General features: G+C 39.3%; 1 protein-coding gene across 2 annotated transcripts in view; it reads right to left on the reverse strand.

The window, feature by feature from the left end:
• Positions 1-15412, reverse strand: part of LOC146080423 (cadherin-19-like) — a 93196-nt gene that overhangs the window by 10099 nt on the left and 67685 nt on the right. For both annotated transcript variants that reach the window (XM_083187712.1, XM_083187711.1), the window contains exon 10: positions 2565-2682. In XM_083187712.1, coding sequence (XP_083043838.1) covers positions 2565-2682 — 118 coding nt within the window. The remainder of the gene's footprint in view (positions 1-2564; positions 2683-15412) is intronic.

Below are 15412 nucleotides of genomic sequence, written 5' to 3' on the forward strand. Positions count from 1 at the left end.
GTATTAAGTTGATCAATGCATTAAGTTTGATCAGTACTTGTGTATTATCACGGCGCCCCCGATGTTGGTCGTGCAATGTTTTTATCGCATCACATTGCATGCCATACACCCGATGGCATGCGATGCGACACGATTTTACACCACTATTCGATTACAAATTGTACAAGCACCTTAATGGGTGGTTGTAAGCACCCTAATGGGTGCTTACAATGTAAAATGCACCCCCATGCCACCCCCCACTATAAACGTGAACCCGCGAGGGGCAGCGGTACGTGTCCTATGACCTTTTCATACCCCCACTATCCACGTCGGCGTTTAACATTGTAATTTAACATTGTAAGCACCCATTAGGGTGCATTTAACATTGTAAGCACCCATTAGGGTGCTTATACAATTTTTAATCGCATCCCATCGCATTGTATGGCATTGTATGCCATATACAATTTCATACAATTTAAAAATTGTATGCCATTGTACAACAGCGAGCAATATCGCATTGCATCGCATACCATCGTATGCCTTATGGTATGCGATGCGATGGGCGCCGTGATAATACACAAGTACCGTTTGATCTTTGTACTCTCTCTTTTCTTGTTTGCCAATGGAGGAGTTGGTATGGTAAGAGATGAAATTATATGGTTTCTGTTCTGGAATGGGTCTCAAAAATGGTAGCTTTGTAATGGGTTAGGGATAAAGTAAACATGCTGTTTCTGGGAGGTGGGATAGCATCTTCGGATATGATTCAGATACGATTCTAAAGAAATATAGTTTTATAGCATTGATGTGTACATTTGACTAGAAAGGTGACAAGATGAGCTTATCTGAACCTGGAATTGTCACCTCAACAATGTCTAATGTTGCAAGAATCATTAAGTGGCACTTCCCTTATGAAAGTGTAAAGTTCTGACTCTTCCCCAGGGGCAGGCATGGGGACAGTTCTATGCCACTTGAAGGACAAAATCCTGTTTTCACCAGATGAGTTAAACCTTAATTTATTTAAATATCTTATCAAGTTGTGGTTGAAGTTGCATTGCTATTGTCTGGCACTATTTTTAATTCCATTCCAATTCGTTCAATACATTAAAACTGCAACCTTTTTCACCATACTTCTGTGTTTTCCAGAGTTGTTATGAACTATTTCAAGTTTAAGGTTGTTTATTAAAATAAAGGATTGGTAAAATAATAGGACCACTTGGTGAGATTGTAAAGTCTTTTAGCTGCAAAACATTTCTAATTAAGCTGGTAATTGAAGTATCGATGCAGTAATAATATTATTATTAATAATAATAAAAATAATATGAATAATATTAAGAATATGAATAATAGCAGGGTAGGTAATTCACTAACATAGGACAAAATGCTCTGCAACCTATAGTCAACTATTAGCATACACATTGATTTATCTAGATAATTAGAAAAGGGTATGATAGGGTATGGAAGTTTACTATGTATCAACTTTTTAATTTTTTTTCTCCTTAACCCTTTGAATGCCAACATCTCTGTGAGAGATGTGCAAAATATCCGCTATAAATGCCAGCGTCCCCCACATTTGTTATATAACTTCAAATAAAAAATTTTGTTTAAAAAAAAAAAGATTATATTTCCTATATAGGGTAAACATTACAGGTCATTATGATGAATAAAAATGTTAGCTTATACTGTACCTATTTAGACAAGTTCACTTGGCACAAAGGGTTAAATACAAAAATATCATAAAGCTCATTTTTTAAAACTCGGCATTAAAGGCGGTCAAAGCTTACCCGTCAAATGATGTACACATCACAGACACAGACATGTGTCCCAAAATGTTGTATGTAATATGCTGATGTACTGATGGTAATGAAAGCTCATCTATTCCTACCATCTGTGATGTTTAGTCATAAACAGCATCTTTCTTGCACAGCAGCTGAATAAATCAGCCTTTATAATTCTTAACCCTGACATCAAGAAAATGTGTATTTTGTTAAATAATGCAAGTTATATAATACTACTTAACCTATAGCACTGTAATGCAAAAAATGTCTGATGAAAGATCATACCTAATTAGCTGTAATGGGTTATGGTACATTTTGCATAATTCACACTAAATGATACCCATAAGACTAAACCTTTATTTCTCAGTTTCCTTTCTTGTATTACAGTGTATTTGTCTCTGCTTCAAGAAAAAGTACATTTGCCAAAAACTAATGAATTAGACTTAACATGTATTTTCTAAGCATTTAAAATGGGTATAGAAGACAAATACATACTGCTGACTTGACATAATTAAAGTTGTTATACACCTATTGTATGCGGAATGATGCCTGCAGTATTTCACAGTTCCCTGTCAGGAGCGCTTTGAAGAAAATGGAGCTAATCACAGCCGGTAAGATGTCATTCTGATAGCAATCCTACCTATGTAAACTACTCCAGAGGAAAGCACTCTTAAATCCTGTGGGTTGCACTTAATGCATTTTAAATGAACACTGGAAGCTGATGTTTCTGTGCTGGAAGTGCAAACAATTCATGTGACACAGTAGACTAAAAATATCAAATGAAAAAACAGTAATCATTTAGAACATTACCTCCATTGTCTACAACTGTAAAGTTTGGACTGCTGATTTCTTCAGGGGGCACAGAAAAGGAGAATTGATGGGCAAGTAGAGGTTCATCTTTATCTACCGCATTTATGGTCTTTATATGCTAAAATACAAACATTTCAAACTGTTAACACCATTGTGAAGGAATTAATATAAACCAAAACAAAATGCAGGTACCATAATTAGAAAAACCTAAATTGGTATTCAATCCGGTTTTCCGACTGTCAGATCGTCCCAACAGTCGGAATTCCGGCCCGCTTTTTTTCCGCTCGACAGGAAAGTCAATATTTTCACTGCCGAGTGTCAGAAAGTGGGCATGTCGGCGAAGACGGTTGCAGATTGTCGAAAATTGGCCATGAATTGACATTCTATGGGCATTTAGAAAAAAACAGATCCGACTTGTTTTAAAGCTGGTTCTGTTTTGTCGAAATCTACGTTCAGAAACCGCAGCATTACACAGGCGGGGGGCAGTATTTCCCCTGTCGGAAATAGCATCCGGTACTGAATACCACCCTTAATGTCATAATTAAACCAAGGTAATCAAAAATATTGAATAACTAATTGCAATAATGCATACCTTTTTCATAAAATCTCTGAAAAAATGTTATTTAATCCATAGATTGCCTGATATAACACTGTATATATAATCTGATGCTGAGTGCTTTGGAAAATTGATCAGAAAATGTCCAATTTTATTTTCAATTTCAAAATATACTTAATGGAAACTTAAAAGGATAAAGCATGATGTACACACATAACAGGACTATACAGTAGTTAATGTTTATATTTATAGTGCCTTTTCTTTGCATTTTCTTGGTTGAATCTTTATAATCTTCATTATACAGTATTGCACCAAAATTTTTAAACATAAAGCAATTTTAAACACAAAGATATTAGGAAACAATGGCTGTTCTTTGCATTATCAATAGAACCAATATGTATATATATTTCCTAAACTGTAATCACTGTAACCTAAATGTGCAATTTACTCATTTAAAATACTTTAAATTTTATTGAAAAAAATAGTAAATAGTTTCTGCCACATAGCTGACAAATAGCTGTTTTAATGTATACAGTATTGTCACATCGCAGCCTAGAAAAGAACATATACAGTACAGTATCATGCAAGATATATGGGAGGTTAAAAGTATTTTGACCTGAAACAAACAAGATTGAATAAAAGGTCAAATGTTTAATGGCCATATAATTGTTTCGGAAACAATGGCATTACAGGGCATAGAGTCTAGGGAAGACAGTGTAATTTTGCCACTGTATAAATCATTGGTACAGCCTCATGTAGAATACAGTTTACAGTTGTGGTCACCACTCCATGAAAAGGACATATTGGAACTTGAAATGGTTCAGAGAAGATTATTATAAAGGCTTTAGTGTCATTGGTTTATGAGGAAAGGCTAGCCAGGTTACGTATGTTTACATTGGAGAAAAGGTGTCTTAGAGGACATATGATTAATATATACAGTACAAATACATAAAGGGTCAATACAGCGAACTAGAAAGACTATACACAGGAAATGTAGTCACCTCCTAAGGTTAGATGAGAGGCAGTTTCTCATCCAGCATAGGAAGGGTTTCTTTACAGTAAGGGCAGTTAAGATATGGAAACTCTGCCCAAGAAGGTTAGGATGGTAGATTAAACTGATACATTTAAAAATGGGTTCAACTATTTTTTTTTACAGAAACTAGCATCCAGGGGTAGAATTAGTAATGTTAATGTAATATAGTGGACTCATATTAGACAGCCACTGTGGGTCATCAGGGACTGGTTTATAATGAGTAGATGGTAACCTCATCTGGTTCATTTACACTGCAGAGGATGAGTTACAGGTTGAACTTGATGGACTAATGGGCCACGATTTCACTTCTATGGTCTGCTGCCAAAGCATCCCACGTAAGCAGGCGCATGCGCAATACAGAGGTCGGCACTGTGCATGTGCCAGTCCCTTTCATCAAGGCGCCAGGACCACAGCAGTGCTGGTGAGCCGTGGACTGGCTGGGAGCAGCAGTGGTGGCGGGGAGTAGCAGTGGCACATATGGGGGTGCCTGAATTGCGGCTAGCAGCAGCCTGCTCCTACTATAAGGAAAGAGCTGCTGCTTGTTATTACCCAGATTTGCTCTATCAATGTTTCCAATCATAAAGCGCAATGGAATATGCACTATATAAGAAACTGTTAATAATAATATCTGATCTCAATCAGAGCAACAGTTGTAGCACTTAACTGCTTACATTACTACGATTACAGAATATCAGACAATACATCATCTAATTCTGAAAATACAATAAAAAATGTAGCATCCATTGTAATGCAATTATGAGCTTACAGGTAAAAGACAAATGGCTACATATTTGTCAAGTGCAGATGTGATATGATCAAAATGTTTGAAGATGAAGATGAATTCACTATACTATTCCCCATAAAGCTAATTATTTTGTACATGACAGCTTCACTTATTGCTTATTGAATAGTTTTAATGCTTGTGACAATCAAAGTCAGTTTGATAGTCATAATGCAGTGTCTTACTAAAATTAACTCTAGAAACAGAATAATTATTTGCCCTTCAGCTAGCTAGCTAATCCTACTCATACATAAAATTCTACAAATTACATAAAATATTTGCATCTATTTTAACTTTAAAGGCAAATGTCTTTATCATATAGCGATTCTGCTTCTTTCATAATTATTATGTATGGGTGTGGATAGATGAACAGCCATGCCTCCGGCACTAGGAAAATCAAAACTAAAATAGTTTGGCAGGAACTGCACCATCTAATTTATACAACACCTGTAATACAATTTTTGGCCTCTCATTCATATTCTCTCCTGCCCAGATTAATATATGATATATCAAAAATAATGGCAAAAAATCATCTGGCACATCTAAAGGTCAGTCAAATATATTCTCAAAAAATATAAAAAATAAAAATCCACCCTCCCTTTTGTATTACTAGTCTTCTTTTGTACCCTAACAACATGTATTTCTAGTAAACTCAATAACAGTTTATCTAAAGAAAATAAAACTACTAAGGTTGTTTTTCCAAACATATTAACAGTCATATATTTAAAAAAAATATGAAAATAAATAAATATTATACAGAAATGTCCTCATACATCTAGCGTCAACACGTCAAGCAATGCAAGATGCCTGGGGTGAGCAGTCACCAGCCAGGTCCCACGAAGCTCTGCTATTGCTGCACATCTTTTATTCCTGAAATGCATTTTAATCAGAGACTTGATATACTTATGACACTTGTATATCTGTGTATTACCAGGATTGGAGAAGCCCACAGGAATTCTGGGAAAAACCCTGGTGGGCCCAAGTGACTGGGACACACCTCTTCCTTTAGGGATTAGAGTCCTGATCCAAACTCAATTGTTGGGCTGCAAATTCGCAGCCCCAGTGATTATGAAAGGACCCCCTGCCAGTGAATGCAATGTTAGCTTGCCATCGTGGCTATTCACAAGGTGATTGACAGCCTGTGCTGTTTGTGGGGGGCACACTGGCATTTTCTGGTGGTGCCTGGGAAACACAGATGATGCCCGGCCATTGGGAGGGAGGTCCGCTGACATCATCAGCAGCCTCCATCTCTCCCTGGCTATTGCAGTGCCATGTAAGTCTAGACTTACTAAGTGGCTGCATCAGTGCCAGATTAAGCCTTCGGGGGCCCGGGTCACTTTAGACAGGGGGGCTGCCTTGCACTTGTCATTACTGGCCGCAAACTGCATGGGAGACTATTACACTGTCAAAACACAGAGTAAAGGCTGTATAAACGTGGTCAATGGGTAACTGCAGGTGGGATATATATATATATATATATATATATATATATATATATATATATATATATATAGGGTCAATGAATCAGGCGGCACTCACGGATTTGCAAAACGTGAACAAACTTATTTATTCATCCAACATGTTTCGGGCACTCGGCCCGTCCTCAGGGATAAACAACAGTGACTTTACAACACACTTATATTCTGTAACAAGTGAAAAACTTGTGAAGGGAGTTTTTCACTTGTTACAGAATATAAGTGTGTTGTAAAGTCACTGTTGTTTATCCCTGAGGACGGGCCGAGTGCCCGAAACATGTTGGATGAATAAATAAGTTTGTTCACGTTTTGCAAATCCGTGAGTGCCGCCTGATTCATTGACCCTATACAAGGACCAGCCAGTCCATGCTGGAAGGCACCGGGTCAGTATCGACTGCATCATCCACCTGGGAGTGCCGGCTCACGCAGCATATATATATATATATATATATATATATATATATATACATACCACATGAAAAGCACAGAGAAATCTGGCAAGTGCTGAAGATTTGCAGCCAAGCGATCAGGTCAAAATCAGGCCTTAGGTTCCTGCTGAGCACTTGTACTATGCTGTACTATATATATATGCATGCAGACAGGTATGGATCATTTGGTCTACAACTAATTTTTAGACAAGCATTAGGTCAACGCCACTAGGTCGACATGGCTTAAGGTCGACATGCGCAAAGGTTGACATTACTAAAGGTCAACATGGGTTAGGTTGACAGGGTCATTAGGTTGACAGGGTCATTAGGTCAACAAGGGTAAGGTTGGCAGTGTTTCAGTGTTTATATTGACTGTAAAAAAATTATAATAAAAAACTTTTTCACTGTCGACCTAACCCATGTTGACCTAATAACCCTGTCGACCTAACCCATGTCGACCTAATGACCCTGTCGACTTAACCCATGTTGACCTAAAGTCATGTCGACCTTACTGCTTGTCGACCTAAACTCATGTCCACCTAAAGTCATGTTGACCTATCTGCATGTCGACCTAGTGGTGTTGACCTAATGCTTTTTGACCTACTTTTGTGGTGACCCAATGACCGTATCCCATGCAGACACTGGAGATATACAAACAGAACTACTACATCTGGTTTTTCTTCCAATATTTGGGACTGTTCAATTCTTATGCCCTACCTAAATCCTGCTGGAGCCGATCAGATTCCTATTAATTCATGGAACCCAATTAAAAGGGATCTACTAAACAGCAGATAATTGTAAACTGTCTTATTGATGGTTCGTAGTCTATTTCCCTGATAAAGTAATCTACGACAAAACGTGTTCGTTTTCTATCCATCATGATGCTGTGTCTGACTCTGTAAAGTTTTATTTTATGTTTTAATACATTTTTTAAATAAGTTGTCCCACTTCGAGCTTGTCTATACTAGGTGAATGCAAATACTAAGCGCGCTCTATCATTACATATATCTATCCACCTTTTCCTCTGCTAACAGGGTGGATTCTATAGAGCTGCAGCTGTCACCTATAGTGCAAATTAAGGTCTTCGTTGTTTTATACAATATATGGTACTCTTTACCTAGAAGGGCGCCCATCGTGGTGTTCGCGGGCATCGCGGGCAGTACATTAACGGCCGCGACGCGATGCCCGCGATCACCGCGATTTCCCATAGGGTTCAATGTTAAATTTTGTGCTGATCGCGATTTTACATTCAATGCTTCAATGGCCGCGATTTGGCCATAGGAATCAATGTTAAATGGGCTACAGAGCCCAAATAGGCACAATTAACCCTTAAATGTCCCCCCAAATTTGTAACGCCACCCCACGATCCACGCCAACCCGAAGCGTGGCGAGCTCAGCGAGCCCGCGAGGGGCGGCGGTACGCGTCCTCCGACCTTTTCATGCCCTACTATCCACGTTGGCGTGGAGTTGAGAATAGAATAGTGTGGCGAGCGCAGCGAGCCACCGAGCCCGAAGCGTGGCGAGCGCAGCGAGCCCCGCGAGGGGACGCGGATACCTTCACAGTTATACGCGTCCCCTCGCGGGCTTCACAGGTGTCCGTGGCGACGCGGACACCTGTGAAGTCCGCGAAGGGACGCGTTTACCTGTGAAGGTATCCGCGTCCCCTCGCGGGGCTCGCTGCGCTCACCACGCTTCGGGCTCGGTGGCTCGCTGCGCTCGCCACACTATTCTATTCTCAACTCCACGCTGACGTGGATAGTAGGGCATGAAAAGGTCGGAGGACGCGTACCGCCGCCCCTCGCGGGCTCGCTGCGCTCGCCACGCTTCGGGTTGGCGTGGATCGTGGGGTGGCGTTAAAAATTTGGGGGTACATTTAAGGGTTAATTGTGCCTATTTGGGCTCTGTAGCCCATTTAACATTGATTCCTATGGTAAAATCGCGGGCATTGAGGCATTTTACATTAAAATCGCGGTCAATCATCCTTTTTAACATTGTTCCCTATGGGAAAATCGCGGTCATCGCGGGCAGCCGATTTTTATGTACCCGCGATTTACCCGCGATGCCCGCGATGACCGCGATTTTTTACCCCCGACGCCCGCGATTCCAATCGCGGGCGCCCTTCTAGGTAAAGAGTACCCAATATATATATATATATACACATATTCTGTCAAGATGGCACACACATCAGCAGTAATCCACGTCTTGCTGGGGTGCAAACAGTCTCAGGCTCCTAAGTCCAAATTTGGAAGGAGCCAAATACAGTTCATGAAGTAAGAGAGCACTCACCAGGCTTTTTTCTTGTGCAGATAAATAGCAAGTAAATTTTAATCCATCATAGGTCACCAAGCAAAAGTCGATGTTTCGGGCATCACTGTGCCCTTTGTCAAGACACACAACCGGACTTGTGGGAGCATTAGACCTACTCACTTCAGTCCAAACAACCATTATATAACAATGCCCTAATGTCAGATGCAATCTCTCAATTCATTACAGTGGGCTGGATCTATCTCAATAAAATCACATACTGTAGGACATCAGCGTTTCATCTGTGGCCATCGCTATCAACCAGTAAATCATACATCACAACATGCCATAAGATTAAACATACTCAATATCTCATAGATTTAATTTTATAAGCACTATCAAAAGGCACCACTTCAATCTCGGCATCCCTGCTGTTGCTGGAACGCAGGATCCGGCATCAGCCGCACTTCTGCATTCCACCCCTCGGCTGCACTATGCACGTGATTTTGGGCTATAGTATGATGATTGAAATGCAGCAATCAATTAGTTCTTCACTTCCACATTACACCAAAACCCCTCGCCAGGGATTCCCTAGTGGAACGCATGTTTAATACATCAGTGTTTTAATTTCAACCAAGCAAATTTTTATCATAAAAATTGTTATCATTAACTGACGCTATAAGCATTTCAGATAGTCAGAGAATTTAGATGTTTTTTTTTTTTAAATACCAAAGGTATGGTGTGCAATGAATAAACTTTAGCGTGTTAGCAACCCGAGATTAGGCATTGGCATATAAAGATATAATGTATATTAACACTACATCTAGACAGACACACACATATGTCATAAAAACATAACTAACTGATACTGTCAGTACAGTTTGCAAGCTGCGGGATCATACAGTGTGAACATTATAAACTACCGGGACATTCCCATTGGTTGACCTACAAAAAAATACTAAGACAATTTTTCTCATTCAGCCCTTTAGGGGCTACAGTGTCCAAGAAATGTATCCAGTACGCCTCACTGGTGTGTCTTCCTGGCCAGCGTGCAACTTTCGGCTGGTGGCTCACAGACGGAGGCGCATTCCTTATGCACCAGAGAGACTGGCTGCTTGACATGGGGGAACTCTGCAACCGGCGGGCCACATCCTGTCATGATTGGCCTTGTAGTTGATCCCCAGTCTTGCAGGTGAGTGCAATTAGCCTGTGGGTATGTGTGAGGGAGCGGGTTACCTGTGTGGGTATATATATTGGCTTGCATTTCTTGTGTTATATTGTGTATGCTGTCTGTCCCTGATGACAGAGGGTTTCCCCAAAATGGTTGGATATTAAAAGACATCTTTTCTGCAGTCTGCTGAGTGCCGCCCCCTCTTTTCCTCTCTCTATTGCTGGCCCCACATGGACCCTCAATTGGAAGGCACCGCAGCACCTACTATTGCTTCACACAAGTAAGCATTTGTTTGCTTCAGAGTGCCGGATTCTTGCTCTATGTGTTGGAATTTCATTCTGCTTATGTTTATTGGGCTGTTTGATTTACCTATCATGGCACCTGTTAATTTATTAGGACGTCTTCTCCATACTGTGATCTCTATACTGTCTTTGTTGCCTACACACAGGACAAATATCTGACAATTAAGTCAATGGGCATCTAATTTTCCATCATAACAGCAAGTCAGGAGATGGAACTGGCACTTGAATTCATCCAAATGGATCTGAGAGAGACTCTCAGTGTCTCTGATATGGAGGTCGAAGCTATCCTATCAAAACATAGCATAGAGAATGATGCTACAACTCAAGTGCCTAAATCTCTTTTTAAACATCTGTTACGACTCAAGCAAAAAGAATATGACTTTAAATATCATAGTATAAGCTTGTCTGATTACTATAGGAGCAAATTGACACCACAGAGATTTCGGGTGAAAAATTTCCCCACCATCGGTTGGCACAATGCGTCATTCTGACGCCAATGGCTGGCGAAACTAAACATGTGCTCCATGGATTTGTTATTGTTAGTAGTTGAAGAATCCACTCCGGAACAACAGATTCTTCAACAAAAAATTTAAACAATTTGAATAAATTCACGTTCCTGTTCTTATGTCAGATGCTAGCAACAAGTGGATTGAAAAATTGCAAGAACAAATGGACACTTATAAAACTATTTTTTTAGCTTTCAAGCAGGAAAAAGTAAGAAAGGACCAGATGGATTATGAACAAAAACGAGTTTATGATTGGCTTAATTCCAACCAACCATCAGGAAGGCCTAGGCCATACAGGAAACGTAGAGCACGTACGGGTAGAAGAGACCCTGAGGGTTCAAGTACTTTACAGAGTGAGATGGATGTAGGTCCCAGCAGAGAGAGAATCCCTTTAGGGATCAATATAAGGGCTATGTTGTTAAAGGAACCTACAGCAGAGGCAGGAGGAGGACGGGGTGCTCAGGCCAAAATATCCGGCAAGAAAAACATCAATTAACAGAAGAACAAAAGGACCAAGACTTTAATATATCTTCTGCGACCTTATCGGAGATGGAGGTGCAGGTCTTGGCAAAGGGACTTTCCTTTATCCCAACTCGACGTGCTGACCCTTCCAGTGGAAAGTTGATACATTTAGACTTAATAGATCTCTATGTCTGAAAGATCATTTTGGGAAGCATTCCCCATCCAATAAGCCAACTGTACCTACCCCCAATATTTCTCCAAAACTCCAAAAGATTGCTCAGAGATCCAAATTTGACCCCATCATTATTAATCTGGCTATTAAAACATTTACACTGCTTATGGAAAAACAAGTTGATGTATTTTCCTGATGGAAAACCGAGCCCTTGAGTCCTTGTCAGCCCGCAAGGATTTAATTATTTGTGGTGCTGACTAGGGCGGAGCTGTGGTTGTACTAAATGTGGATTACTATCGCAATGAGTGTGTTCGATTTTTAAGCGATATATCCACCTATGGACATCTTGAAAAAGATCCCACATGTGGTTTTAAAGTTGAATTGGACACTATCCTTAATCAAGCTATACGTGATGGACACATTCATCCAGAATTGAAATAGGCCCTTAAATTTGACTTTCCTGTAGCCCCGATTTTATTCAATCCCTAAAATACACAAAGGATTGAAGTATCCCCCTGTTCTACCCATTATTTCGGCCATGGGATCCTTGTATCATCCAATATCTGTATTTCTAAATGGACAACTTTGTACCTTGGTCCACCTATTGAATTATTTCCTAAATTACTGTCACTAGTTCTAACTAGGAATTATTTCTTACATAACATAATTTTTTTTACTCATCTAACAGGCAGTGGCCCCGGCCTACACAAATACTTTCATGCATAGTGTGTAAAAACATCTGTTTTACCAAGGTGATCATCTTTTAGATGAAGTAGTTTTATACTACCGATATAATAACGATTTATTAATGTTTTAGTCAAAAAGTTCTGAATCTCTGAACCTGTTATTATCTCGACATAATGAAACTGGCAGTGTGATTCAACTAACTTTGCACACTAATGCCCATAATGTTCAATTTCTTGATGTAGACATTACCCACAATAGTGGTCAGTTGAACACTGCTATTTACACTAATGTAGGGTACACACCACGACGACCCGCTCATGATGCACATCGTGAGCGGGTCGTCAGTGTCTCGTCCGACCCGCTCACGGTGACGCGGGGGGGCAAGACCCACTCACGATGTGCACCGTGAGCGGGTCCAATCCGATGGCGACCCACACCCGGCTGTATGGTCGTTCTTCAGATCCTACCTGCAGCAGGTAGGATCTGAATAACGACCGACCGACTCGCGGGGCCGTGCATCGGATCAGGATCGGACCAGAACAGGGAAAAAAAGGGCCCAATCTACCTACAATCTACATCCAATTGGTCGGAATTGGATCTAGATTGAGGGGATCGGGCCCTAGTCGTCCTGGTGTGTACCAGGCATTAGACCACAGACAGGAACACCTTGTTGTGGTATAACAGTTCCCATCCAGCACCATTGCGACGTGGTCTGCCCTACTCGCAACTTTTGCGGGTTTGGCATATCACTACTGATGAATCTGCAATACCTAAAGCATTGGAATCTATGGTGGATAAGTTTGTTCAGAGAGGATATCCCTGATCTACCCTTCTGCTCATTAGCGACAGGGCATAAAAAATTACTAGGGACAGTACACTGAAAGATAAACAAGATTGTGAGAACACTGACAAGGGACTTAAATTCCCATGGGTCAATAAATTCTCAGTGGTTTGTAAATACACCACTGCTCAGGCCAAAAAATGATGGCCCATAGTTTCCACTGACAAAGATTACTTCATAACACTCAGCTAATGCCTAGCTACTATAGACAATCCAACTTGAAGGATTGTCCAACAATTCCTGCAAGTTCTATTTGATCACGTGGAGATAACCTACCTCAGGGTTTATGTTCATACTGTAGCAACTGAAGGGGATGTTCTGCAGTTGACTTTAGGGATCACATACTGTAGTATTCAAGGGTCTTTTTGACTAATTGACCACTAAATATTACCTAAGATCTATAACATAAGAAGCTCTCAAGCTACAGTGGAACTTTACCTTCAACTGTAATTAATAAGTCAAAGATAAGTCCAAATACTACTTTATATATAGGTTAATGGTATAAAACATACACTGTATGGACAACAGTATTTGGCCACACCTGTTAATTATTTAATTCAGGTGTTTTAATTAGACCCATTGCCGCAGATGTATAAAAATCAAGCAATTAGCCATGCAATCTCCATTTGCAAAAGTTTGGATACATACAGGATAGATCTGAAGAGCTCAGTGCATGGTACGGTGACAGGATGCTACCTGTGCAAATTATAAATACCACCCAAATCTACTGTCTAGTAAAGAATCAAAAATATTCAATTTAAACAAATAAAAATCAATATTTATGATCACCACTTCATTTTCACTGGTAACATTGTCAACATTTTTATGTAAATATACAAATTAATATGTAATTGATAACTAATATGTATTTCTGATTACATTTTTTAAGCGTGTATATAAATATCAACAGAAAAAAAAAAAACATTTAAAAATAATAGCATATAACCATACTGATTCCCATAGCTTTTTTGTGAATTTAATTAGCAAAAGTTGATGTTGATGTTAGGACAAAGATAACAAGGTTAGGTTCAGCTTTTAGAAAACTATAGCAGCTGTGTTATTGATTGGATCACAATCTAATTGCCATGAATTGTGTCATTTCAGGACTCATTAAACTGGAAGCATTGAGAAGAAATTTTTAAAACCAAGATCTTTCCGAGAAATGAGGGAACAGAAAGATGTACTTTAAGAGTAAACCCAATACACTTTAAATGTATTAGATATTTGTTTATAGTTCCATTACTTCATTGTGTGGTTGTATAGTTATATATGGGCATATTAAATGTCTCAGTCTCCTGTTTATAATGAAATGAAAGCATACTCTGAAACTGATTGAAGTAGAGCATACATTTCATTGTGATTAACCATTTTTAAAATGGTTTTAAAGTAAAATTGAATTTTTATCATTAAATATAACAAGATATTCTTCCATCGGATTAACATAGTTAAAGTAAAGTATACTAAAAATGCAATTTTTCAGTTATATGATTCCATTTACTGTATACTGCAATTATAGATTGTTGGAGTATGTAATAATCACAATAGACAAGGTTCATTTAAATACAATAAAAAAAATAGTTGTCCTCTGTAAATGTTAAACAATGTCATTAGGATACAGTATATTTTTTACAGTGCACTACATCTGCAGATATCAAGTAATTATTTTCAGCTTTGATAAGGTAGAGCTCTGTCTATTGTATTTCTGAGCCCTTCCCAGCAGAATCTATCGTGAAACTTGTATACCACCTCAGCTCCTGTAAGTTCTTCACATAACCACTAGCCAAAGAGAAAACAAAAGCAGATGTTAAACTTTCGGGTTCTGCACTATATGGTCACTACAGAAGTGGGTATAGAAGGAAAAATCCCAAATCCTTTGGGTAACACAATAGTAGAAAAAGAGGGGTATACCAATTTCAAACAGCGCCCAATAAACCCAGGGTGAGTGGGTCTAGTATAAAGTGCAATAAGGGGGAATCAAAATTTATACTTCCATATAGTAATATTCCGCCTGCATCCAATGTATTCCTCTCAAGGGTAAAGTGCTCCAGTACATGCAAACCGAAAAGGGCTTATAATAGTGAAGCCTATTTAATTAACATGTATACTGCACAAATACAATCATAAAACACAATGAAATACATAAAAATCGTGAAACAAAAAATCCAGACTTGTAGGGGGAATAAGTACAAT

The sequence above is a fragment of the Crinia signifera genome, chromosome 5 (assembly GCF_055691185.1).
Source record: "Crinia signifera chromosome 5, ASM5569118v1, whole genome shotgun sequence".
In the NCBI taxonomy this organism is placed as follows: domain Eukaryota; kingdom Metazoa; phylum Chordata; class Amphibia; order Anura; family Myobatrachidae; genus Crinia; species Crinia signifera.